Genomic DNA, 24,417 nt, shown 5'->3' with positions numbered 1-24,417 from the left:
AAAGAAGAAATGGTTTATTTTGGCTCTCAGTTTCAAAGGTTTGTAGTTGAGAATAGGGCTATATTTCCTTTGGCCTGAGGTGGCATAGATATCATGGTGGTATGAGCATAGCTGATGAGGATGTGCACCTCATGGAGGCCAGGAAGCAGGGAAGAAGACAAGAAGAAAGGACAGGACACAGGATCTAATCCCCAAAGGCATACCATAAGGATCTATTGCCTTCAACTTAGGTTATACCTCCTATTTCCATAGCCTCTCACTAGTCCATCATAAGAAGTACCCATCAATGGATGAATCCATTGATTAACCAATGTCAGATCCCTCATGATTTTAATTGCTTTCCCCCAAAGCCTACCTCTGAACATTTCTGTACTGGGGACCAAGACTTCAGCACATGAGCCTATGGGGAACATTGCAAACCATAACAGTTTCCAGCTTTCTGTGAAGTGGGGATCAGGAAAGCTTCATGGAGTTGGTGATATCCATTTAAGCCTTGAGAGACCCACACGTATATTCTCGGGGACCCAAAAGACAGAGAAGGAAGTCAGCATGAGAAGGATGCACAAAGGCACAGGAAAGATCAGGCATATTTGAGAACTTGTCAGGCGTTGAGCAAGTTTGTTGTGCTGGATATACTGAGGCAAGAAGAAGTTAGAAGGCCAGACAGGGAAGGTCCAGCAGGTCGGAGACATAGACCAAGACAACTCAGTGCACACCCACATTGGTAGCCATGGTGAGGACAGCGTTGGTCACGAGAGGGGCAGACATGCCAATTGACATGGCATTGTGTCTTGTGATCCTGAGATCAGGGCATGTTGTTCCATATTATACAAAATGGTTGAGCTTCCCCTTGTGTACATGTATGTGTGTCTAAAGATGACTGCTAGGACTTCCTAGTACAATGCAGGGGAGAGGCTGAGATGAACTGGGAAATGATAAGTAATGTCAGAATTGGCCAGAGGCTGCATAGAAGAGGCCATCTTGGGAAAGGGGGGGGCACCAGTTCAATTCTGAACAAGATGAACTCATGTGTGTGAGACCTTGACATGAAAATATTGAGAAGGCAGTGGGATCTATGGGGCTAACCTTCAGAGGAGAATGGAGCCCAGCACAGAGATTAAGACCCTCTCGTTTTTCACATTGGAAGTCATGGAGCCAAGTGAGAGCTCTTAGGAATTAAGTGTCAAAAAAGACAAGTGGAAGTTTATGAACTGAGTCTAGGGACAGGAAATGGACAAAGAGCAGCCAGTGTGGAGGAGAGCCAAGCAAATATCATGTGCATGAAAGAAGAGAGGAGAAACACAAACTACAGTAGTTCAAAGCATCACTCAGTTTGTCTCACTTCCTCTGTCCTTCTTTGTTTCCCACCTTCTTCCCTTCCCTCTTCCCCCTCTCTTCCTGTCCTCTAGTCTCTGGCTAGTATGAGATGCTGAATCAGTATTTCTGGAGTTTCGCCTATAACCAAGGACCCTGGGTGTCCTCATCAAACCCTACAATGTGTGCAAAGACAGAAGATAAAGTGATCACTGTATCTAACTACAACATGCATCTCTTTCATTCTGCTATGATAGTAACAGTGTGGCTGATAGCTTCCAACTTTTACCAATGGAGATTTGAAAAGACACTTTGAGTGAAGGCTCAAAGTTATCAAACGTGTACCCCATCAGCATACACGTCTCATTCCGGATGAATCTCTTTCAATTATATATTTAATTCAATGGAGAACACTCTAAAGAAAGGGTTATTCTATATCTACTAGAAAAAAAAAAGTATTTCTCATACCCTCATGGGGACAATGATTTGCCCAAAATTAATGCAACCTTTAAAAAAATATATACATATATTAATGCAGAAAAACTTGAAGGTTATTAAGTCTCTGCTTCTGTCAGCCCCTGCAGTTACAAATAAAGCAGCTAATGAGAAGAAAAACTGCCCCTCTGTCTTATTCCCAAAGCCCCAGCCATCTTTACGCAAGAATGCTGTGACAAATGATACTTTTCACCTTTCTAACATACCCTGTCTCCGATTATAGATTTAGATGGATAGCATGACTACAAGAGTTAGGCCCTCCACCAGATGATTGCCTCTGGCACCCGTGCTATGCAAGCCAGGTGAGATTTTCAAGCGCCAAATGAAATAATTGCAACAGGGTAAGTTGAGCTCTGCACGTGAATTTATAAAAATTAAAAGGTCTGAGAGGCAATGCTCAGGAACCCATTTGTCTCATTTTTCCTCATTAAGAATTAATTGAAATGAACTCTGGTAACTGTAAGAAAAGTTACATTCTTATTTCCCGCTACCAGATAAAAGAAGGGATTTTTTTTTTTATGCCATTCATCCATCCACATTTGGAATGAGAATAATTCACTGCTATCTCACAACTGATACTGGTGCAAATACACTTGTGAAATTCAAAATGATGTTGACTTTTTTTTTTTGATGTTGGTCCTGGGGCTTGAACTCAGGACCTGAGTGCTGTCCCTGAGGTTTTTTGTTCAAAGGTGGTGCTGTACTGATTTTGGGTGGTTAATTGAAGCTAAACGATTCACGAGCTTTCCTGCCTCAGAGGGCTTTGAACAGGTATCCTCAGATCTCAGCCTCCTGAGTAGATGACTCACCACCCATGCCTGGCTGATGCTACATTTTGCCATCTAGGAAACATGAGGATCTATGTTTGAAATCTATCTATCTATGTTTGAAGTCACAGTTTAAAATAGCTTCTGGATACATTCTAAAATTCAAACTGACCCCCTACCATGTAAAAATAATTTAAAGGAAATAGAAAGTCAAAATATAGTCTTCTACAATAATTACTGTATATAGGCATAGTCATTCATTTATCTGCCACTTCAATACGTTGTGTGTGAGAGAATAATGTAAAATACACTCTTCCACATGCATCAGAGGATCTGGGAAATGCAAGAATATATGAAAAGCTCCTCATTTGTGTTCTTAAGGCTGCGAATATGTTCAATGCCATTAAAAATCCTGCAGAGGGTATAGCAAAAGCAGTGACCAGAATTCCAGTTCTATATTATTCTCTTTTGACTCAATATTGCCAGCTTATAACCATAATACCTTGGTGGGTGCTGGTGGCTCACATCTATAATCCCAGCTACTCAGGAGGCTGACATCTGAGGATCACAGTTCAAAGCCAGCTTAGGCCAAAAAGTCTGTAAGTCTTTTATTTCCAATCAGCCAGAAAACAAAAACAAAAACAATAACAAAAGAAAACAAAAACAGAAGTAAAGGTGTGGCCCAAGTGGTGGAAAAATTAGCCTTGAAAGAAAAAGACAAGGGAGACTGCAAGGCTCTGATTTCAAGCAAAGGCGTTTGAAAACAAGGTCCTTTAAAGGCATAAGGGTAGCAAGACATTCTCTGATGGCACTTAGGGTGGAGCTTAAATGCAATATCTATTGTAGCAAGGAAAGCCCAGGGCACAGAGATATACACACACAACCACGTGAAGACCGTGGTGGCAGAGGCTGGAATGAGACTTCTACTAGCCAAGGAATACGTGGACCACCAGAGGCGAGCAATTTAGAGACAGCCTTGTGTGACTTTTAAGCCTTTATCCTTCAAGGGAATAAATGAATTCCTATTGCTTTAATTCACCAATGTGTACTAACAGATAGTTGTTTTAGGAAACAGATATATGAGACGTCTTGTCTGCCTTTTATGTAATGACTCTGATTTCATCGCTTGGAAGCTAGGAGGGTCTCTCTGAGCTTCAGGAGCTCAGCACCTGGCCTGGGATAGCCGAAACAGACACCTGGCTGTTGGGATGCCTTCAGTGGTCCCATCCGCTCCCGGTAGCCGGTGCTGGAGCCTCAGGATTGACATTCCTGTTCAAGAACTCCTTCATGCTAATTACAGAGGCGGCAAGCAAGCTGCAGGGAACTCAGATTCCAGACTTGCATGCATTGGGCTCAAAGCTTCGTTCATGTGCCTCCACATTGCTCTAAGTAAGACAAGTTTCCTCATCTGTAATACAGGCTGATAACCATCCAGTAGACAGGTAAACAATAAATAAATAATTTATAGAGGGCTTCGGATTCTCTCTAGGAAGTACCATTAATTAGTTATTTATTAATTTTTGTGCTGATCCCGGGGCTTGAACTCAGGGACTGGGCACTGTCCCTGATCTTTTATACTCAAGGCTAGTACTCTACCACTTGAGTCACAGCTCTGCTTCTTAGCTTTTTGGTAGTTAATTGGAGATAAGTCTCATGGACTTTTTTGCCCGAGCTGGCTTTGAACCACTATCCTCAAATCTCAGCCTTCTGAGTATCTAAGATTATAGGCACGATACACCAGTGCCTGGCTAGTTTATTTTTAAACAAATGCAATATTTTAAAAATACTTCAGACTCTGTTCCTTTTTGACCCAAACTCAGAGTCGACTAGACCTCATTCTTGCCCAAGAAAGAAAACACATGTATCAGCCATATGACTCTGTACAGCAGCGCCTCTGTGCCGGTGTACTAGGCTGAGCCTTGAGAGCTCATTTTCCATTGTTCACCCCTAATTATAACTATCCTGCTTTCCTCAGGCTTCTGACCATCAACCCTACTCCCACACTAGAGTGATCTTCCTCTTTTTCTTTCATTCTTCCAGTCCCCATAGGTCTCTCCCTGTGTTGGACTCTGTGGAGATGCAGACTCATCTACACCTTCCCCCTGCCTCCGTACACTCAACTGTGACGACTTGTGTATTATCCATCTCTTCTAGGAGGCTGTTTGCTCCGTGAAAACAGGGACTGCGTTAGATTGCTATCTGTACCTTGAAGACTTGAAACAGCCTGCACACAGTGGGGAAAGGGAACATTTGTGAAATGAATAATGTGTTCAGTAGCTTCGGTAGCCCTCGAAGTAATAAATGACAGGGTAACCTGAACACGGACCTTACCCACCAAATTACAGTCTTGAAATCCTCCACTTAAACAATTAGCTGAAAGCCTTTTGGGAAACAGAACAGGTACCCAGTATTTAGATTCCAGCAAGGCACAACACCCCACAGTCTACCAATGAATTATATACAGGATGCATTTTGTGAAGGAAACAGCCAAGTGTTCCAGTGTCCGGGATATGATGCTAGCAAGATTAAGGACGACAAATGAGATTCCTAGAAGATCAAGGGCAGAGAGCAAGACCCTAGGCAAATGAAAAAAAAATAGAAGGATGGAAGCTTACCTGTGTAGCAGGCATAGAACTATGATAGCTTTTGTAGGTCTGAAACCAGGTTTATTCAATTGTGACCTAGAGCTGATGCAGGAATTTGATATGCACTATTTTCTGGTCAGAACTTTTTCTAGATCTCATGGAGTCAAGAGGCACACAATTCCTAAGAAAGTCGTGCAATACTAATACCTCCTCTAGCCTTTTTCTGGTTTCTTCTAGACACCCAGCCCACGTCTTTTAGGGAAGCTCAATGGTTTAGTGTTGACTATGAAATGTCAATAGAGGGCAAAATAAATGTATCTTATACAGGAAATAATGACTCTCAGGAGTACCAAGTGTAGGTGTCTACACATAACAATATCCCCAGTTACCTCCAGTTAGAAATTTTTAAAAATATTAGTATCAATTAGTTATACAAGGGGATTTCAGTTTGATATGTCCATATATGCATGCAATGTACCTTGATCTTACTTAGCTCTCCATCACTCTGCTTCATTCTAAATCCTCTTTCAGTTAGCAATTTCTGAAGATTAAGTAGAAAAAATAGGCAGGGACTCAACTCTTTCTAAATCATACATTCAGTCTACCCTAGCAAGCATTTCTGACTGAACCTTTTATAGAGAGCCAGAATAACCATTTCTATTACAGTCACCAAGCTACATTCTACCATTTTTTTTGTCTAGATTTTTTTTTGGTACCAGCCTTCTAACTGGTCTTCCTGTTTCTACCCTTGTCTACCTCTGTCTGTTCTAAATACAGCAGTCAGAATCTTCCTACTCAGACTCAGCCAAACAAGGGAAGTCCTGTGTTGCAAGGCTTTGAATGCCTCTAGACTAAAAGCCCATGTACCTTCAGTGGGCTACCATCTGTTCTTGGAAGGGATTAGAATAATTACTTTATCATAAAATCCATGTCATGAAGCTTACACTACAAGTAGGAAAATGGGAGACTCTGGCTAATATGGTGATTTTTCTCGGCAATAATCACAAAATGCTTGCTAAAAGGCAGCCAAATGCAAATTGAATAGCTCCACAAGAAGTACTGCGGTCAACGGAAAGTTCTGATGGCAAGTGAGTTAACCAGATGCATGGATGAGTTACTTGTTTTAGGAAATGCTCATCTTAGACCTTTCAGAATCTAGTTGAGACTTTAAGATTTCTTAAACATTGTGGTAGCCTTTTGGGTGTACTGGTTTTGGAGCAAGACCTAGATTCAATTCTGCCTTAAGCTTCTAATAGATTAACCTCCCTTTTCCCTGTAAGTTTCTTTTCTATCCCTAATAAACCAGCAGTGTGCTAATCATCTTATTTGATCTGCATGTATGCCTTCTCAATACCTTGAGTTTCTGGGTAGTAAGAATTATGCTGTATTCATGGTATTCTCAGCTCCTAACTGGAACCATTTATTAAGTGAAGGATGTTTCAGGAATGTATGGGGATGTATTCTATACCTGGAAGTTACTATTTGTATTTCTAAAGATTTCCCTTATTACACTGGTAAATCCTATCAAGGTGCTTAAAGAAAAGGGCCTACTGTCATTTGAAGAAAGAAGAAGAAAACTAATAATGTAAAAAGATTTCATATTAACAAGATTAGTGAAAAGTCCAATACTAAGTGTGCTAAGAAAGGTGAAGCTTTCTCTGGGGTATAAATTTACAAGTGTCTTTTTGTAAAACAACATGTTGAATACACATGCATTTTGCACAATTTTATTCCTGAGTATATGCCTTTGTAAAGCTTTGTTCATATAAACAAGGAGATTTATACAAGGACAGTCAAAGAAGTATAGTTTATAGTAACAACAGCTATCTAAATCTCTACCTAAATGACCATCAGTGAAAAAACATATACAAATTGTGTCATATTCCTATAACTCAACCTCTTATAGCAGTTAAAATACATGAAAGAGCCGGGCACTGATGGCTCATACTTGTAATCCTATTTCCTCAGGAGGCTGAGATGTGAGGACTTTGGTTTGAAGTCAGCCTGGGGAAAAATGTCTATGAGACTCTTATCTCCAATTAACCATCCAAAAGGGGCAAGTGGGCAAGGTACTGATGGCATATGCCAGTAATCCTAGCAACTCAGGAGGCTGAGATATAAGAATTGTGGTTCAAAGCCAGCCTGGGCCAGGAAGTACTTCAGAGTCTTATCTCCAATTAACCACAAACACTTCCCCTCCCCCCTGCAAAAATTCCAAAAGAGGAGCTGTGGCTCAAGCTGTTGAGCACTAGCCTTGAGCAGAAAAGCTCAAGGACAGTACCCAGACCCGGAGTTCAAGCCCCAAGACCTGCAAGAAAAACAAAGAGAGAGAGAGCAAATGACATAGCTTAATATGAACAAATCTGAAAATCACAGTTCTGAGGAAAAAATCAAGTTGCAAAGAGGTCTGTGTCGTAATCTACACTATGTATTGCATATAGAAGTTACATACTTATATTATTTTTGGACTTCAACATTTATAATCAATCCAAGCAGCAGTTTCCACTCAGAGACAGCAAAGCTGTGTACCATGCTGACAACCGTGCCCCACAGCTCCCCAACATTTCCTCAGATATTGCCTTTCCATACTTGGATGACTGATAACAAGCAAGCCAAAGTTGGGGGAATGGGGTGGGAAGGCAGGTCTAGACCAGAATCTACAGACTGCTCGTGATTGCCGGGCTGAGATGACACCTGTCTGGTCCAACATAGCCTGAGGCTCTTTGATTGGGCGGAAGTCTGGTCTGCCTACAGAAGACAAATCACCCTGGCAACCAGTCCAGACAAACAGGACCAGAAATCCCTGCCTTCTGGAAAACCACCTCAAAGCAGGAACTAGCTAGGCACAGAGGGATCTTGTCAGATTTCATATGCCCCAGTACGTTGAAAACGAGGTATTTTAAAAAATCATTTTACAGAGGAGGAAACAGACACACAGAATGGTAATTTTACTTCTTTCCACCAAGACTGCATGGTCAGTAAGAAAGGTTGCTCTTTTGTTTTTGTTTTTTTGCTATGGTATCCATACCACCAACCTTAACCTTTCTGTCCTATCGCCCATCCTCCTCCCTCCCTCCCTCCACACTTCACCAATGTCCTCCTTTGCCTTTTTTCCTGCTATGAGAATTAATTGGGATTGTTCTGCTAATATATACTTCCCATTACCTCCTCCGCTTTCACCTCTCCTTAAAACAACTCATTCTTCAACTTCAATCTTAGTAACATCTTCCCAGGGAAGCCTTCTGAAATCTCTCCTAGATTGAAGATAAGTTTCTTTGTTATGGTCATTTCTTTTCTTTAGATTGAAATTTTCCACACATTTGTGTGAGATTATTATCTCTATACCTGCAAATAAGCATCTGAGTCTAGGATCATTACTATATTTCCAGTATCTAACACTGTATATGACATCTCATGAACACTTACTAAGTGCCTGGCACATAGTAAGTGCTCAATAGTTTTCCTCATTACTTCTGAGCTTGGTGAGAACAAACAACACATCTTCATTTGTTCAGTCTCCAGGCTTTCTGTAACAGGTGCTCAATAATATATTCTCTTGGTATCATCAAAACTAATGACTATTCCTTGGACTTCTTCTACTAATCAGCACTTTAAGTAAATCAAAAGTATTTTTCTTCATCATAAAACCAAGAACAATAAAGACTGTTTATTCTCACAGACATTGCCACAGCCAGAAATTGCCTAAAGCCACTGGGAAATTAACAAGGAAATAATGGTTTTCAAAAGGTTGAAAGACCTCTAATAAGGGAAAATCTAAGTACACATTTGTAGTTAAAAGTTGAATCAACTACATGTAAATACAGCAGTGGAGAAACCCAGTTATTGGCTCTTTTATTTATATGAGTCAGTCTCCTCACCAACACTTAAAGCTGGGTACCCTGAAGTCAGTTTATGTATGAGACTTAAAAAAAAATCAGCCTGTCAGTCTTGATCAGTGAAATAAGAAATATCATAACATTATTTAACCTCAAATTATGAAGCAGCATATTTTGGAATTCTCAGGAACATTTTATGGTCAGAAAACCTGGGTTAATTTGTGGGTTTTTCAACCTTAACACTATATATTAATGTTATTATATCCAGAAATTATTCCAGAAAGTTGTTTGTGACTATACACCCTCAAACTGAAGAGTTTTCATCAACAGATGGAACCGCCCTTAGGCTTCACACTGGTTTTTAGATATGCCTCTGGACCTTGAAAATTTTTAATTTTAGCTAAAATAAATCTATAGATCATATTTCAAGAGGCTGTTTGGATTTATGGATCAAATTGCAAACCACAGTGTTGTTAAGAACATTTAAAAACACCTACTAAGCTTATAAAACAGCATAGTAGAAAAGACTGAAAAGCAATCATTTCACCTTGGACCATACTCTGGATACCAGGTATCTGGGATCCCTGAAACTCCAGGTCAGGGCTGCCATCTTGGAGGATGCTTATATTGTTCACAGATGTCAACATTAGCCCCACAGAGGTCCTGACACCAAGAATTCCCAGCAGGGTCTGGGAATGTGGCTTGGTGGTAGAGTACTTTCCCAGAATGCTTGAAGCCCTGGATTTGATTCCTTGGTACCACAGAAACAGAAAAGGCAGGAAATGGCGATGTGGCTCAAGTAGCAGAGCACTAGCTTTGGCACAGAGAAGCTCAGGGACAGTGCCTAGGCCCTGAGTTCAAGCCCCACAACCAACACCACCACCAACAAACAGGAGCATACATCGTGAAATTCGTTTCAAGAATAAAAAATTAGACTTGTTATCTAGATGAGAAACTTTGCTTATTATTTATGCAAGGAAATCACCCTCAGTTCAAATCTCACCTCTGCTAATTACTAATTGTCTGATATTGTCCAAGTTCCTTACCCTTAGTGAACATGTGCTTCTTAACTTTATAGCATGAACATAGTAATAATTAAGTAATTCTAGTTGTCAAGAATAAAATAAATTCATGTATGTAAAGAGATTAAGATATAATTTGGATATCAATTACACCATATAAGAGTGAATTGTTCTTTTAATGTATTTAATCATAATAGAAAAATAATCCGATCTCCTTAGATACCAGAACCACACTTAATAAAATCCAACTTTCATATCTTAAAAATTCTAAAGAGCTCTTAATAGAGTAAGGCTAGATAGTACCTTAACATGAGAAATATGTCTATCTCAAATCAGAAGCCATCATTCTGCTTAATGAAAAAAAATCTAGGAGCATTCCTATTAAAGCAGGACATAAGATATAGATGTCAATTATCCTGTTATTTAATACACTTCTGATGTCACTAGCCAATATAACTAGACAAAGAAACAAAGAAAATCTAAAGATTGAAAATGACTTTGTAAAAATCATCATTTGCAAATGATGTAGTGATTCAGGTGGAACACCAGGTCAAATAAACAAAAAAAGCTATTAAAATAGTTAAAACAGTTCAGAAGAAAATCAATTTTAAGAATTCAGAAAAGTAATGAGATTATACCAACTCTACCAGACACAAAAGAATATTATAAAGTGACAGATTTAAAAGTGATATATTGGATGAAAAATATAAAGGCAAATTAACAGGATAAGAAATGAAGGACAGGAATGGGCCCAGATACTTAGGCAATTTAGGATATGCTAAAAGTAGTATTTTCAATCAGTGAGAACAATACATATTAATCAATAAATGGTACATGGGTAATAACTGAATAACTAAATCGTTTCCTCATATTTAATAACTCTCAAAATTCCAGGAAGATCATTACTTGAATATAAAAAAAACTCTCCAATTTAAAAAGTGGCATTTGAAGACACAAAAGAATAGTATATTTTTATTATTATTAGCTCAAAGAGGGCTATTACAAAATATAAAACATAAAACAACAGCCATAAGGGAAATACTGCTTCATTAAACACAAATATACACAACACAAACAAAGAATATTTGCTGGATAAAGCATAGTTAAACAACTCTACCAACTTGTAATTTTAATTATATCACAACAAAGTTGCTTCTTGAGCTCTTCATAAGAAAAAAAAAAACATAAGAAAAAAAACATAAGAAAAAAACCCAGCCAAATAAAAAAATGGTCCAAGTATCCACAAAATAATTCACTAGACACACAATTGATTTTTAACTATAAGAGAAGATAAAGAATCCCTTTTGTAACATATACATACATTTTAATAAAAATAAGGCATCACATTTTGCCTTTAAAAATGATAAGCCCTAATTGTTGAAAGGTGTGGGAAAACAACATTTTCATATGCTGCAGGTGAAGTAGAAACATGATACACACTGTGCTGCCCCACTGGACAATATCAACCTTACAATATGCATATTGTTCTACCTGAGAACTTTTCTTATGGAAATTTCACTTCTGGGTTTAGATTGGCAATTGCTTCTGTGCAAAATAAAAATTTTAAAAAATTGCAAATGATTAGTAATAGGAGAAAGGGATTAGAAATAACCTAAACATACATCCATAAAGTATGGATACCTTCTATTAGTGTATCCATAGAATGATCTTTCTCTCTCTTTTTTTCTCTCTCTAGTATAAATGTACATGTATATTTTAAATGACGAATGCCATCTACTTAGTGTGTTCCACTTAGCACCATAGTATAGTATGTTACCACTGGGTTTATATGTCAGTATCTATGGTGCCAGAGTACCACGAAGAGCAGCCACAAGCTAGATGCATACAAAGACCCTGAACCTCCCCACCAGTGAGTCTTACAGTCTTGCAGCTCCTCTTCAGAATGCAGCCAGCTTCCCTGCTCTCTGGCCACAAATTCAAATCCCTTTTTCTTTGTTCCCTTCTCCCTATATTTTCCTAAGGTACTTTTTTTTTAAGCTAGAAAATTCCAGAAAATGGGGAATATTATTTTCCAAGAATGTCTGTCAACTCTGGGTTTCATCTTGCACTATGCTATCCCCTACGACTGTTGCAAATTTTGTGCCTTGCCTTCTTTGACTTTTAGAGTCTTGTTTAACAATTTCTTTATCTTTCTCTAGTGCTTCAGTCTAAGAAATTATTTAATACAGGTCCCATCTGTAGGTTGTGTGTGTGTGTGTGTGTGTATAAACTCAGGGCCTGTGTGCTATCCCTGAGGATTTTTGTTCAACACTAGTGATCTACCACACCTCATTTACAGCCTGGGTTTTTTTTTCTTGGAAGAATGTCATGAACTTTCTGGCCCAGGCTGGCTTCAAACTGTGATTCTCAGATCTCAGCCCCCTGAGTAGCCGGGATTATAGGTGTGAGCCACAGGCGTCAAGCTTCTATTTATAGTTTTAAGGCCAAGAAATTTAGAAGTAACCAGGGCTCTGAAATTATTGTCAGTTAGGATTACTCTGCTAAAATACTGTTCATATTTGGTTGTTTGTCTGTTCATCTATGTGTATGTATGTATGTATATATGTATCTACCTACCTACCTATTTATCTATCCATCTATCTGTTGATCTAGAGATCTGGAGATCTGGCCTGCCTTTAGAAGGCACTGTTTTCTAGATACTGGAATATATGTATATTATGATTATTTCACTTCTTTAAGAGTTAAGTGCTTGAATTCCCTTATCATGTAGTCATATGTACTGCTTTCTATCTTCAAATGCAATTAAAAGTGCCCTTCGGGTGTTCCAAGTTTTAATCATTCTCTATTTGGAGCATTCCCATAGTGCCCAGAGCATTCTCACATGGGGCTTTTCAAGGAGGAGGGGGAGGAGAAATAGGAAGTGAAAAAAGGGCTGAGGAGGAGGAGAAGGAGGAGGAAGAGGAGAAGGAGGAAGAGGAACAAGACGAAGAGGAGGAGGAGGAGAAGGGGGGGGGAGGAGAAAAGAGAAGGGAGGAGGGGGCAGAAAAGGAGGAGGAAAGTCAGCCTGAGAGTGATTGTTTCAGTTTGGAGGTTGGAGCCATCACGCTCTCTAAAGCCCTGTCTTTGTCCAGTGCTGTTATCCAAGTCCAGACAAGCACCCAAGCGTGGACTACACTTGTGACCTTGAGTGCTGTAAAATGGAGATACGAACACCTATGCTATTGTTCCTTAGGAAGCTACCGGAGTTTCCCAATAGCTTATGATGTCATGATGATGACATCATTATCTGATGAGCCATGGAGAAGGCAGTGCTGGTCTTTGAATTGGATTCCTATGAAAGCACCCTCGGCCAGGGCTGCCAGATTGCCTGTGACATGACTTCTGGCCTCTGACCTCTGGTAAGCTTGGCCTGCTGTGCATCTCAATCAACAGGGTGAGTGCAAGGGTCATGCACTTAGGCCTGAGTCCTGACCATGTCAGATGGCATTTTGGTAGTTTCCAAGCTCTTGCTATCACTTTCTGGACGCCCAGTAACAAAGTTTGTACACCTGCCGTCACCATGACCGCATTCTGCCCAGCATGCTTTAGCTGACAGTTTTTTTTGTTGTTGTTGTTTTTTGTTTTTTAGGATTTATAATATTCTGGGCGCTGCACGTGGTGTAAATTTGCTGGTGTGGCTTCTGCCTCCCCAGTACTTCTTCCAAGCTCTGTTGTTGATCAGTTTGAATGTGTGACAAGGGAATGGTCTGTTTATGTCTTAGCCCAACCTGGAGGCAAGTAATGGTGCTGAGCAGAGGCTCCTATCCAATCCTCAGGCTTGGGTTGGCATGAGGAGGGGTAAATGGGTTGGACTACAATCCTGTCTCTGTCATAAGATCACACACACACAAATCTGGCTGCAAGTCAAAGCCTCACAAAAAGAAGAAACAAGAAAAAATCTCAGCATGGTTCCAAATGCTGACTGCAGCCACACTCAGTCCCCTGGAGGCCGCTCATGTCCTTCTGTTGGGGGTCATTTTCCAAAGTTAATTGCCCAGTTCTTCCAGCCCTTGAACTGTGCGTCCATTACTCACATGGAGGCAACACGCAGGGCCAATGATCTTCAAGGCATTACAATAACAACAACAAAAATCTTCATTCATTTGGGAAATTAAAGTACAGAATTAAAAAAAAAAACATGACTGCAAACCCCACATGTTTTTGTGTCCAGTTGACACTGCTTCTTGGAAGGGTTGGACTTATTAAATAACAGTTATTATTAAATAACTTATTAAATAACAGCAACAACAAAAAGACTGGAGTTAGCATTGAAAACACCTGGGGAAAGTGATCACTCATTAACAGTAATAATTGCGTTGGGTAGGAGTGCCAATATCTGGCATGTGACCCAAGTTCTCTCCTATTGTACATTATAAATCAATCCTTTCTTTTTTATTTCTGTTCTTTCCTGTGATTTCATAGCCTCAATACAGAATTCAAGGTCATGATTGATATAAAGAAGATGACAAGTGCATTGAGACATATATGGATTCCTGGAGTATGAAGTTTTAAAGTATTTGCCACATGCATTACTCTGTGTGTGTGTGTGTGTGTGTGTGTGTGTGTGTGTGTGTGTGAATATATTCCGGTTCTGGGGCTTGTACTAAGGGACTAGGGACTATGAGCTTTTCTTCCCCCCGTTAAGGCTAGTGCTCTACCACTTGAGCTACAGCAGCTATATTTTCAGATTTTGGGGGATATAGCAGCTATTGGGGATGAGTCTCATGAACTTTTTTTTTTTTTTGGGTCTGGTCGTGGGGCCTGAACTCTGGGCCTGGGCACTGTCCCTCAGCTTTTCAGCTCAAGGCTAATGCTCTACCACTTGAGCCATAGCGCCACTTCTGGCTTTTTTCTTTTTGCTATGTGATGCTGGGGAATCAAACCTAGGGCCTCACGCATGCAAGGCAAACGCTCTACCACTGAGCCACCTTCCCAGCCCAGCTTTTTTTTTTTAAACCACAGTCCTCACATCTCAGCCTCCTGAGTAGATAGGATTACAGGCGTGAGCCACTGGAGCCTGGCTGCATTACCATTTAACTCTCACCAGTGATACAGTAGCCAAGATCCACATTGTGCGCAATCATTCTGCAAAAATGGGACTCTGCCTGAGTTCAGGACCCAGGGCCAGAAAAACAAAAGGGGGACTGAGAAATTAAGGCACTTGGTCAGTATTACATAAAAATAAATGGCATCAACAGAAATGGAATCCTGACTGACTTTTCTGTCTGAGACAGAAACAAAGGGAACTTGTAGTTTATTCTGCTCCTTCTTTGTGCCAGATTCTTACAAAATACAATTTATCCATTTCTCACACCTACCTTGTGAAATTTACCATTCTTCCCAATTTTCAGTAGGGAAAATGGGAATTTAAGCAACTTGCTCAAGGTCATATAGAAGAGTTAGGAATCACACCTACATTTCTCTAACACATTTATTTATTTATTTTCTCACATATCCTCTGTGGTCCAGCTCTCTACTTTCAGGAAACACTGTTAAGAAGAGGGTGTGGAGAAGGGGTTTAGAGGAAAGGCATTCACAATGGCAGCCACTTCAAGATGACTTCAACACTCAACATTAGAGAAATGAATAAATAAATGCGATCATAGCACCACAACTATGATAAATGGTTAAGATGATGACTATGTAGAAACATGGAAGTGTTTACCAAATAGCATTAAGAAATCATATATATAACCTGATTGCATTTAAGCAGAAATTATGCATCTGGATGGATAAAGAGGAAGAGAACACACAAAGAAAGCATTTTGTGATTGAGATTCAAGATAATATGATGTTTTAAACTTGCCTTACCTATAAAGGAACAAGTCCTCAAAGCATAAGTAACCCAGTATCAAGAAAATCATTCCAAAGGAAACAGACAAGAACAATTACCCATCAATGAATTTATCCTCAAGATTTGAAAGGACGAATTTTCCAACATAAAGTAAAGGGCATACTGGCACTCAGAGTAAAAGTTGAGTACTTACTAAGAGTGAATAGAAATGATACTAAAACAAAAAGTTGACATGGAAGATTCTGAATATTTGATGGAGAATTTTTCATACTAGAGCAATCTGGGGGCCTTATCCCACATTCCTATTCATTGTAGTAGCCCTTTGCTTTTAGATTTCATGGTGAAATTCTAGGAATGACTTTGAAAACAAATCATATAATATTTTTGATGCCATTCAAAATCAAGTCTTCCATTCACGAAACCATTTACCAATCATCCATTCAAGAGATGTTTACTAGGAGGAAGAGAGATGGAGAGAGAAAAAAAAGAAGAGAGAAGAAGAGAGGAGAGGGAGAGGAGAAATGAAGAGATTCCTTGGTACTTCCTACTTTGCAGTGCCTAGTCTATAGTAATTGCTCCTAAGTGTCATCCATTGTTGTTAATAGCACTGCCCCTGGGACCATTTTCTCTCTAATAATTTGTTTTTATTTCTCATGGTCTAGGCAGTATCTCCTCTGGAGGGCAGGGACCTGACTCTGTCATACTGCACTTTGCCATCGCTGGTCTCTGGGATGGGTTCCATCAAGAAATGCTGGCAGACAGCAGGACAGACTCCATTCCAGAAAACAGGACAAGACACACTCACAAATTCCTGGCCCTTTAGTTCCATCATCAGATGAAGCAGATCCCTGAGTGGTGCCAAGGCCCCTTCAGGAGACAATTCTACCAGTAGATAGGGACTGGTTTGTGAAATGGATCACCTGTGAGGCGATGAGTTCTTCATTCTTCCATTCTATGTCTTGCCTCAGCCTTGGTAACTTCCTGGTTAGTTATAACAGGGACTTAAGTAGCATACGTCAGACTCCCAGAGGTGACTGGCCAGCCTCTACAGAACGTGGGACCATCCTGGGACAGCCGCTCCTGTTGGCTTGAGAACTCTATCTCCACAGAACCAGTGAGTCGGCCATCTTCACAGTCCTGAGCCTGGCACCCTGCAATCTTGCCGTGCTGACAAGCGATGGAAGGGTGTGGCAGGTGGTCTGGCAACTCAAATGGCAAAAGCTGTTTTTGTCGTCTCAAAAACATCAGGCCACTAGAGCCCCCCCAAAAGTGTGTGAGTCCCTGAGTCCAGCTCCCTCATCTGTCTTCAGACCCTTAGAGCTCAGCCATGATTCCTCGCCCGATCTTTCCTACCACGACAAAAGCCATACCAGTGAGCTTTGTGACCATGGCCCTGAATTCCCTGAAAATAATGAACTTGTTTTGAAGAAGCTGGATGACGATCATCGCTTACTTTCCACACTGCTTAGTTTTATGACCTGCAATGCACTACCTGTAGAAACTGCAGATGTCTGCAGCGAGGCAGAGAACATCAAGTTTCATTTTTTTTTTTTACTCCTAGAGATGCCGCAGACTTGCCAACATCTGGGTCTGACCACTGATCTTAGCAGTGGTTATTTAATCTTCTCATTCACTGTCCAAATAAGACTATGTGCATGACTGAGACTTGAGGCTTTTAAAAGCCCAGTTTCTCAGACACATAGGGAGCTACAGACTCTAAGACAATTTTTTCGCTGAATGTATTTAATGGCTGCTCAGTTCTCTTAAAAACTGCCAAGTGATTAGACTAGGAGGGAAATCTTAAATCTCAGTTTTAAACTAAAGAAATAGATAGAGCCTATGTGCTCTATCTAGTTTGGGTCAACAGACTTGAGATTCTTCTTGGTCATGACCTGCCAAGTGTCCTGTGGCCACTTGAATGCTGTTAGAAGTGTGGCATCTCTCTTGACCCCTTCCTGAGACCCAGATCGCTTCCTGGGTATCATAGACCTCAGGCCACACCTCTTCTGGTCCCTGACAAGATGCTATACCACAGTGTAAGGCATTGACCACTGTCTGTACAATTTCTATATGGGTCTTCCCTCACAGGCGTGGGCATTTCTTGATGACAGGTAGCATGGTAAATATGTGAGTGAATTGGAAGAATCTTTTCAAGTAACTATTAATTCACAGAAGAGTAAGCCTGGCCAAAAATAGTTCAGCCTTTCAACAAAAGTAGTTGTACATAGAGGAGAGTGAGCATGAAACAAAATTTACAAACCCAGAGTATGCTTAAGAAGCAAGAGCATAAACTCTGTGATGGAGCAGGAGGCCCTGGTGAGGTGAACTGCTGTACAATGAAAGAGCTCAGCATCTCAGAGGCAAAGGCTTGTGGAACATGGTGCCTGCTGGTTTATGGGTCCTAGAAGACCATGCTCATTTTGTAACTGAAAGCATATGCTCTATCTGCAACTTGACCAGTGCAATCCCAGCCTAAAAACTCATGTGATCTGTGAAACCATAAATAAATTCGGAAGCTCTGGACATTATAATGAGCAAGGAATTTTACCTAGAACACTTTAAAAACTAATCTTCTTTTTGTCCAAACTAGGAAAGTATATTCTATATAACTCACACAAAATCCCTAAGAAGAAATGCCTGCATTCTAGCACTCCACTGAATTTCTTCTGGAGGGAAATCACAAGGGGGATGGGCTTGCTGGGGAGAAGACACATGCACTGAACTCAGCAATCACATATCAGAAATCCGAGACAACCGGAAGGCAAGTAGCACCAGAGCATTTTATGAAACAGGGACATGGCTAGCCTTTGAATAATTAATTCCAAAAGTCATACAAATGAGCAGAGGAAGCTGAGCCCTGACAAATTGCAGGTTTGATGCTTTGTTAATTAAACCCATTCTCTGCTGAACACACACACACACACACACACACACACACACACACACACACACACACAACACACGCACACTCACACACATATACAGTGGCATGTAACATACATCTCAGGTAATATAATACCCTCATTTAAACACCTGAATCAAAGCACAAAGAAGTCTGAAGAGTTTTCTCAAACTTAATCGGGAAACAGAAACATTCGATTGGACTTACCCTGAGGTAGTTGAGGGTGAAGTTTGTGAGACCCATCCTGGTGATGTTTTTGGACAGCTGATCCAGCACCTGAGGATCTTGTGCCTGAACAGAGAAAAGATCACATTTTATCCCAATGAGATGATGATCTCAGGAAAATCTCCGACTGTGCTCTCTCTGCTACACAATGCAATCCTGACACTGTTGATTTTTCTTGGAGAGACAGATTGCTGGAGATGGTTTCATTTGCATTTTGAAGACACTTGCGTAGAGCACTCAAGAACATTTTTGGATCAATTGTGCAAGACTAGCAAAAATCCAAGTGCCTGAGATGTGCATTCCGTTCTACAGAAATGATACGACTTTCTCTGTGAGATACCCTGTCCTTTTGTCTTCCACCCCAAAGACCCTAAGCCCTGCTAGGAGACCTTCTAGGTCATAACCCTTACCAAAAATAGAGGTACTTTCCAGTTGGCAAAGTCATGTCTGTTTCCTGCTATAAGAGTGATGTTAACTTACAGCTTGAGTTGAGGACTGTATCCTGAAAAATTTGCAACTGCTATAAAATATGCACATGCTACACACACATGTGTATATGTACATGTGTATATATGTATAACTATATATATGTATATATATATATATATATATATATATATATGAGAAACAGACAGTTCTAATTCTCACTATTAAACCAAGACTAGAAATCAATGTCATCAACATTTTTCATCCTGCAGGAATCCCAGCTTGAGTAAGACATTTTCCAAAACCTCAGCCACATATAACATGGATGTAAAGTATCAAGGGCCACCTAAAACGTTATAGGTGGCAAGAGAAAATTGTTTCTTCATTTCACTTTGGAATGAATCGTTTGGTTGATATTCTTTCTTTCTCATTTGGCATAAGCCAACCGGCACTACACAGAGGGAGACTTAAGTTTGTCTTCATGTCTGTTCTCATGAGACCCCCTAAGTTATACTAATAGAATTTTAGTCTTTTCTGTATCTACATCTTTTCCCCACAATGAAACTACTGATTGGGTTTACACACACACACACACACACACACACACACACACACACACACACACACACACACACACACACACACACACACACACACACACAAGAAATCTAGGAGTATCAATTTCACATCAATTTCTTAAATAAGGGCTAGTTTTGTCAGTGCATCCTAGGTTCTACTCTGATGCATTGGCAGTTGTGGCCAATAGCAAGGAGCTAAATTAGCATTGGGAGGATATTAATCAATGAGGGAAGGCTCTCTCTGCAGTTCCAGCTTCAGGAACAGTGAGCCCATAGCTGCAGAGGGCTTTGGTGTGTGCCACACATTATCCCATGTGGCTTACAGTTATTTGCTCTTCATTCTAGCTAGCTTTCTGAGAATGCTTTATTATTGTGCCCATTTTATAGAATGAGGCATTGGATGCACAGAGATATCATGTCATTTTCCCAAAGTTACACTAAATAAGAGTACCCTACTGTGGGGTCTCAGTAGATGGTCTAATCCCCCAACCTGTTTGGTGCTCCATAAAGTTGATGGAATTTATGGCCAAATGAAATCAAGAGAACCCCAGATAGTCCACAGAAGGGCAGAGTTGGGATTAGGAAGGGTCAACTTCTCTCTGTCCAGACCATAATATAGGAGACCTATGTGTCACATAACCCATGGTTTAATCAAATGGAAACTGTTTTGACCTTTTGTTATTTCATTTCCCAGTTATACACAACAGGTTTATCTACCCAGGAAACATGTGGAATTTAAGAGAAGTACAAACCATTTATTAAGGTAACCCAATTCAGAATTTATAATAATAAAATACAAAAAATAGTCTCATGATGCATCAAACTTGGGGATAGAAGACTTGAAAGGCACCTTTCAATTAACATAATTGAGAACAAAACTCAATATTTAGAGCTAGCTACTTAAAACGTGATGACTGGGGAACATATTTACCTAGAGAGAGAGCTGGGCTTCCCTCCATTGTCCCTGAGTAAGATAAAGGAGAAAGAGCAAAAGCAAAGAAAGTAAAAGGCAAATCAAGTTACTTACATGCATGGCTAGGATGCTTCTTGGTACTAACTCTCTGTATTGTCTAATGGTAAAGTGCCATGTTTTTATTCTCATGAGATCATCAAAGGTGAACTCCAAGATCAGCCTGCCTTCTGTACACACCTAGAAGCAACAAAGAACACACTCTTTGGTTATAAAGTTCCTGGGGGCCACTTTCTGTAACTCACATCAATTATTGATTATTGTGTTCCTTCTTGTCCTTGGACATTAATGTCAATGGCTTACCCATGGTAAAAAGGGACAAATATCAGTTCTATAACTGGTGAGGCCATAGGACAAGACAGTTGCTTACTAACCACAAAGTGTCACTAAGTTGACTACTTACACTGAAACTCTATTAGCTTCTGTTTCTTTATCTGAAAACATGGAAATTGAACTCATCTGAAGCCAGAGGCTGGTGGTTCACACCTGTAATCCTAGCTACTCAGGAGGCTGAGATCTGAGGATTGCGATTCAAAGCCAGCCCAGGCAGGAAAGTTTCTGAGACTTTTTTTTTTTGTTAGTCATGGCGCTTGAACTCTGGGCACTGTCCACTCTGCTCTTCAGCTCAAGGCTAGCGTTCTACCACTTGAGCCACAGTGCCACTTCCAATTTTCTGGTGGGTTATTGGAGATAAGAGTCTCATGGACTTTTCCTGCCTGGGCTGGCTTTGAACCATGATCCTCAGATCTCAGCCTCCTAAGTAGCTAGGATTACAGGTGTGAGCCACCGGCACTGCTTTCCTGAGACTTTTTATTTCCAATAAACTACTCAGAAAAAGCCAGAAGTAGCCACGTGGCTCATGGCTCCTGGCTCGAGTGGTAGAGACTAGCTTGGAACTCAAAGAGGCTCAGGGACAACACCCAGGCTCCAAGCCCTAGGTCCTGCAAAAACAAACAAACAAACAAAAACTCATCTGATAAAGATATTGAGTGTAAACCAAATAGAACTCAGTAAGTACTGGACAAAACACTAGTCTCTTGCTTTCGACTTTTCCTTTATTTTGGTTATCCTTCCACCATCAGAGGATTAAGTTCTCTAACCTTGGATGTCCTACCGTGGGAGAAAGTATGCTATAAGGTCATTATGCTTAAGTGTACATTATTACAGAGTTATCCAAATGCAAACAGTTACTGACAACATGGAAAAAAGGGGTGTCTTTAGAGAGTGTACCACTTAAATTTTATCACATCGGCAATGGTTAAGTCCTACTTACAGAAAGGGCCAGTCTTTCATCTTTCAAAGAAAAATGTATTATTAATAAAATATTTCACAGGCTCTCTCTGTGACAAGGTAGTACTTTTTATCTTCTTTTGATATTCATATTTCTTAGCACATAGTTCCTATTTTATTTACCATTCTCTTTTGCTACTAATGATTTTGAAGAGGAAGAAAATATTAGGCAATAATATACCATTAGACTACTTAACTAACATATAGAAGGTGGAGGTAGCTTATCAGTCCCAGTTTAAACGGTTACAACTTGTTAACCAGTTCATACTCACTTTGGGGAAGTAATGCATAAAAGTAGATAAGAGATTTGACATCCAATATATTAGATTTAAATACTGACTCTGTTTTTGGGGGGCTCCATTCTAGAGTGTTGGGAAAATAAAGTAATCTCTCAAATTCCAGTTTCCTTATCAACAAAATAGAGATAGTAACAACTTTTAGTAGGATTGTGGAGAATATACATTAAAAGAGAAGATGTGGATTGCTAAGTCTTGTGGCTGGTACAAGTAGAACAACAGTAAATGATGGTTATTCAGATAAAGGAAATACAAGTAAGTACAGAGCTCTTGATTTATTTTCTCATTATGTGCTAAGATATATGAGTTTAGAAGTATCTCAGCTTTCTAGATTTCTAGATTGTACCCATTTTCTCTACCACAGCGGATTGGATTATATAAATATATCTATATAATATACTGAGTTAGCTCTGATTAAGCTTTCTTGGACTAAAACCAACAAAACTCTGAGAACTTTTAAAAAGACATGTAAAGATAAGCTAAAACTCATTAGTACGGAATAAGGGATGTGATTATTTCTTAAACTTTAGTCCAGGAAGATGGTTCATTTATATGAAATCTTTTATGAAATATTGATAATCATTGTCCTCTTTGGGGATTTTACATAAAATGCCACCATTTTTTGAGCTCTTAACAGAATTTTCAGCAGGAGTTAGATGCTTTCCATGCTCAATTATGGAAAGAAATATTTTCCTTAAATAATCTAAAAGCCAGTACAGAATTATGAAGCAGGCCATGACACAAGAAACGCTGCTGAGAATGCCTGCCATCTTTGTTGATCAAAGATCTCAGAGACATTGTAAGGTATGATTGATAATCCGGGTGAAGACCTCTACCTCAGATGCGATTAGCAAAATCGGGGGGTAATTTCAGGCACGTGGGCATGCTGCCCCTCAACTCCGATTCTGGGCCATCTTTGAAGCCTCATGTCTGGTATCTCAGTCATGAGAGTTGGGTCATGGAAATGGGGAGGCTCTATGTCCCCCAAAGACTCCCCCCTAAGAGAATCCAGAGCACTGGAATTAATTCACCAAGGTTTTAGAAAGACTTGCATGGAGATTAAGCCATGCAAACTCCCCTAGGGGTGATGCCACCTGTACTGGCAACTTTCAGAAAAGGGAAAGAGTTCTAAGCAGCCCTCTACAGCGAAAGGTCTTGACCATGCAGGGTGGGAATATTTGGAGGCTGATGATGGTTTTCTCTTTCAAAAGATGATTTTTTAAAAAAATATTTAAACAAAGATTAGCCCAGTTAATGTCAGTCTTTTTTTTTTATTATCTAGTCTATTTGTTTTGTGTTTATAAACCATAATCTCAGAGCAATTGAAGGTTCCAGGTTGCATCTCTTGGAATAGCATCTCAGAGTGAACAGATATGTATGTAGTCCTGATAGATTATGCAATTGATGCATCTGTAAGGTCAAGTTCAATTATGATCTTTGTTCACAGTGATATAGCAAACCAGTTAGAGACCTCTCTTGCAATCTAACTGCCATAGGTCTACAAAAAGGAATAGTGCCACAAAACTTGGGGTTCATAAACACCTCAGAACAGAATATGAGTTGACTGTGTTTAGTGGTTTTCTTTCTTTTCTTTTAAAGAAAAATGACTTTTTTGTCTTAAAAAGATAGAAATTTTTTTTTCCTAAGTAATTAACCTTACATCTTCACCCCAGACTCTAGTCAGCCTTTCAGCTGCCACAATGGAAGTTCAATGAAACCAAAGATGCTATGATTTGTTTTATAACCAATAATCAAGAAATGGAATAAGGGCACATATGAAAAAATATAGTTATTCTTTGTTTGGAAATGGGAAGAAAAAATGGGCACAACTCATAAAGAGGAATTAATATCTCTTTCTTCTAAAGAATCTGCATTCTTCTTAATCAATACAATTAATATAGCTTATACCTAAAGTTG

The 24,417-nt window shown here is 39.8% G+C and overlaps 1 protein-coding gene across 13 annotated transcripts in view; it reads right to left on the bottom strand.

Moving 5' to 3' along the window:
* Positions 1-24,417, bottom strand: part of Ldb2 (LIM domain binding 2) — a 308,933-nt gene that overhangs the window by 31,997 nt on the left and 252,519 nt on the right. For all 13 annotated transcript variants that reach the window (XM_070013016.1, XM_070013012.1, XM_070013015.1 and 10 more), the window contains exons 4-5: positions 20,972-21,094; positions 18,923-19,006 (exon numbers count right to left, since the gene is read on the bottom strand). In XM_070013016.1, coding sequence (XP_069869117.1) covers positions 18,923-19,006; positions 20,972-21,094 — 207 coding nt within the window. The remainder of the gene's footprint in view (positions 1-18,922; positions 19,007-20,971; positions 21,095-24,417) is intronic.

This window comes from Dipodomys merriami, unplaced genomic scaffold (genome assembly GCF_024711535.1).
Source record: "Dipodomys merriami isolate MVZ:Mamm:240054 unplaced genomic scaffold, mDipMer1.0.p SCAF_9, whole genome shotgun sequence".
In the NCBI taxonomy this organism is placed as follows: Eukaryota; Metazoa; Chordata; class Mammalia; order Rodentia; family Heteromyidae; genus Dipodomys; species Dipodomys merriami.
The sequence above is the reverse complement of the archived record's forward strand: the minus strand, read 5'-3'. Positions and strand labels throughout refer to the sequence as shown.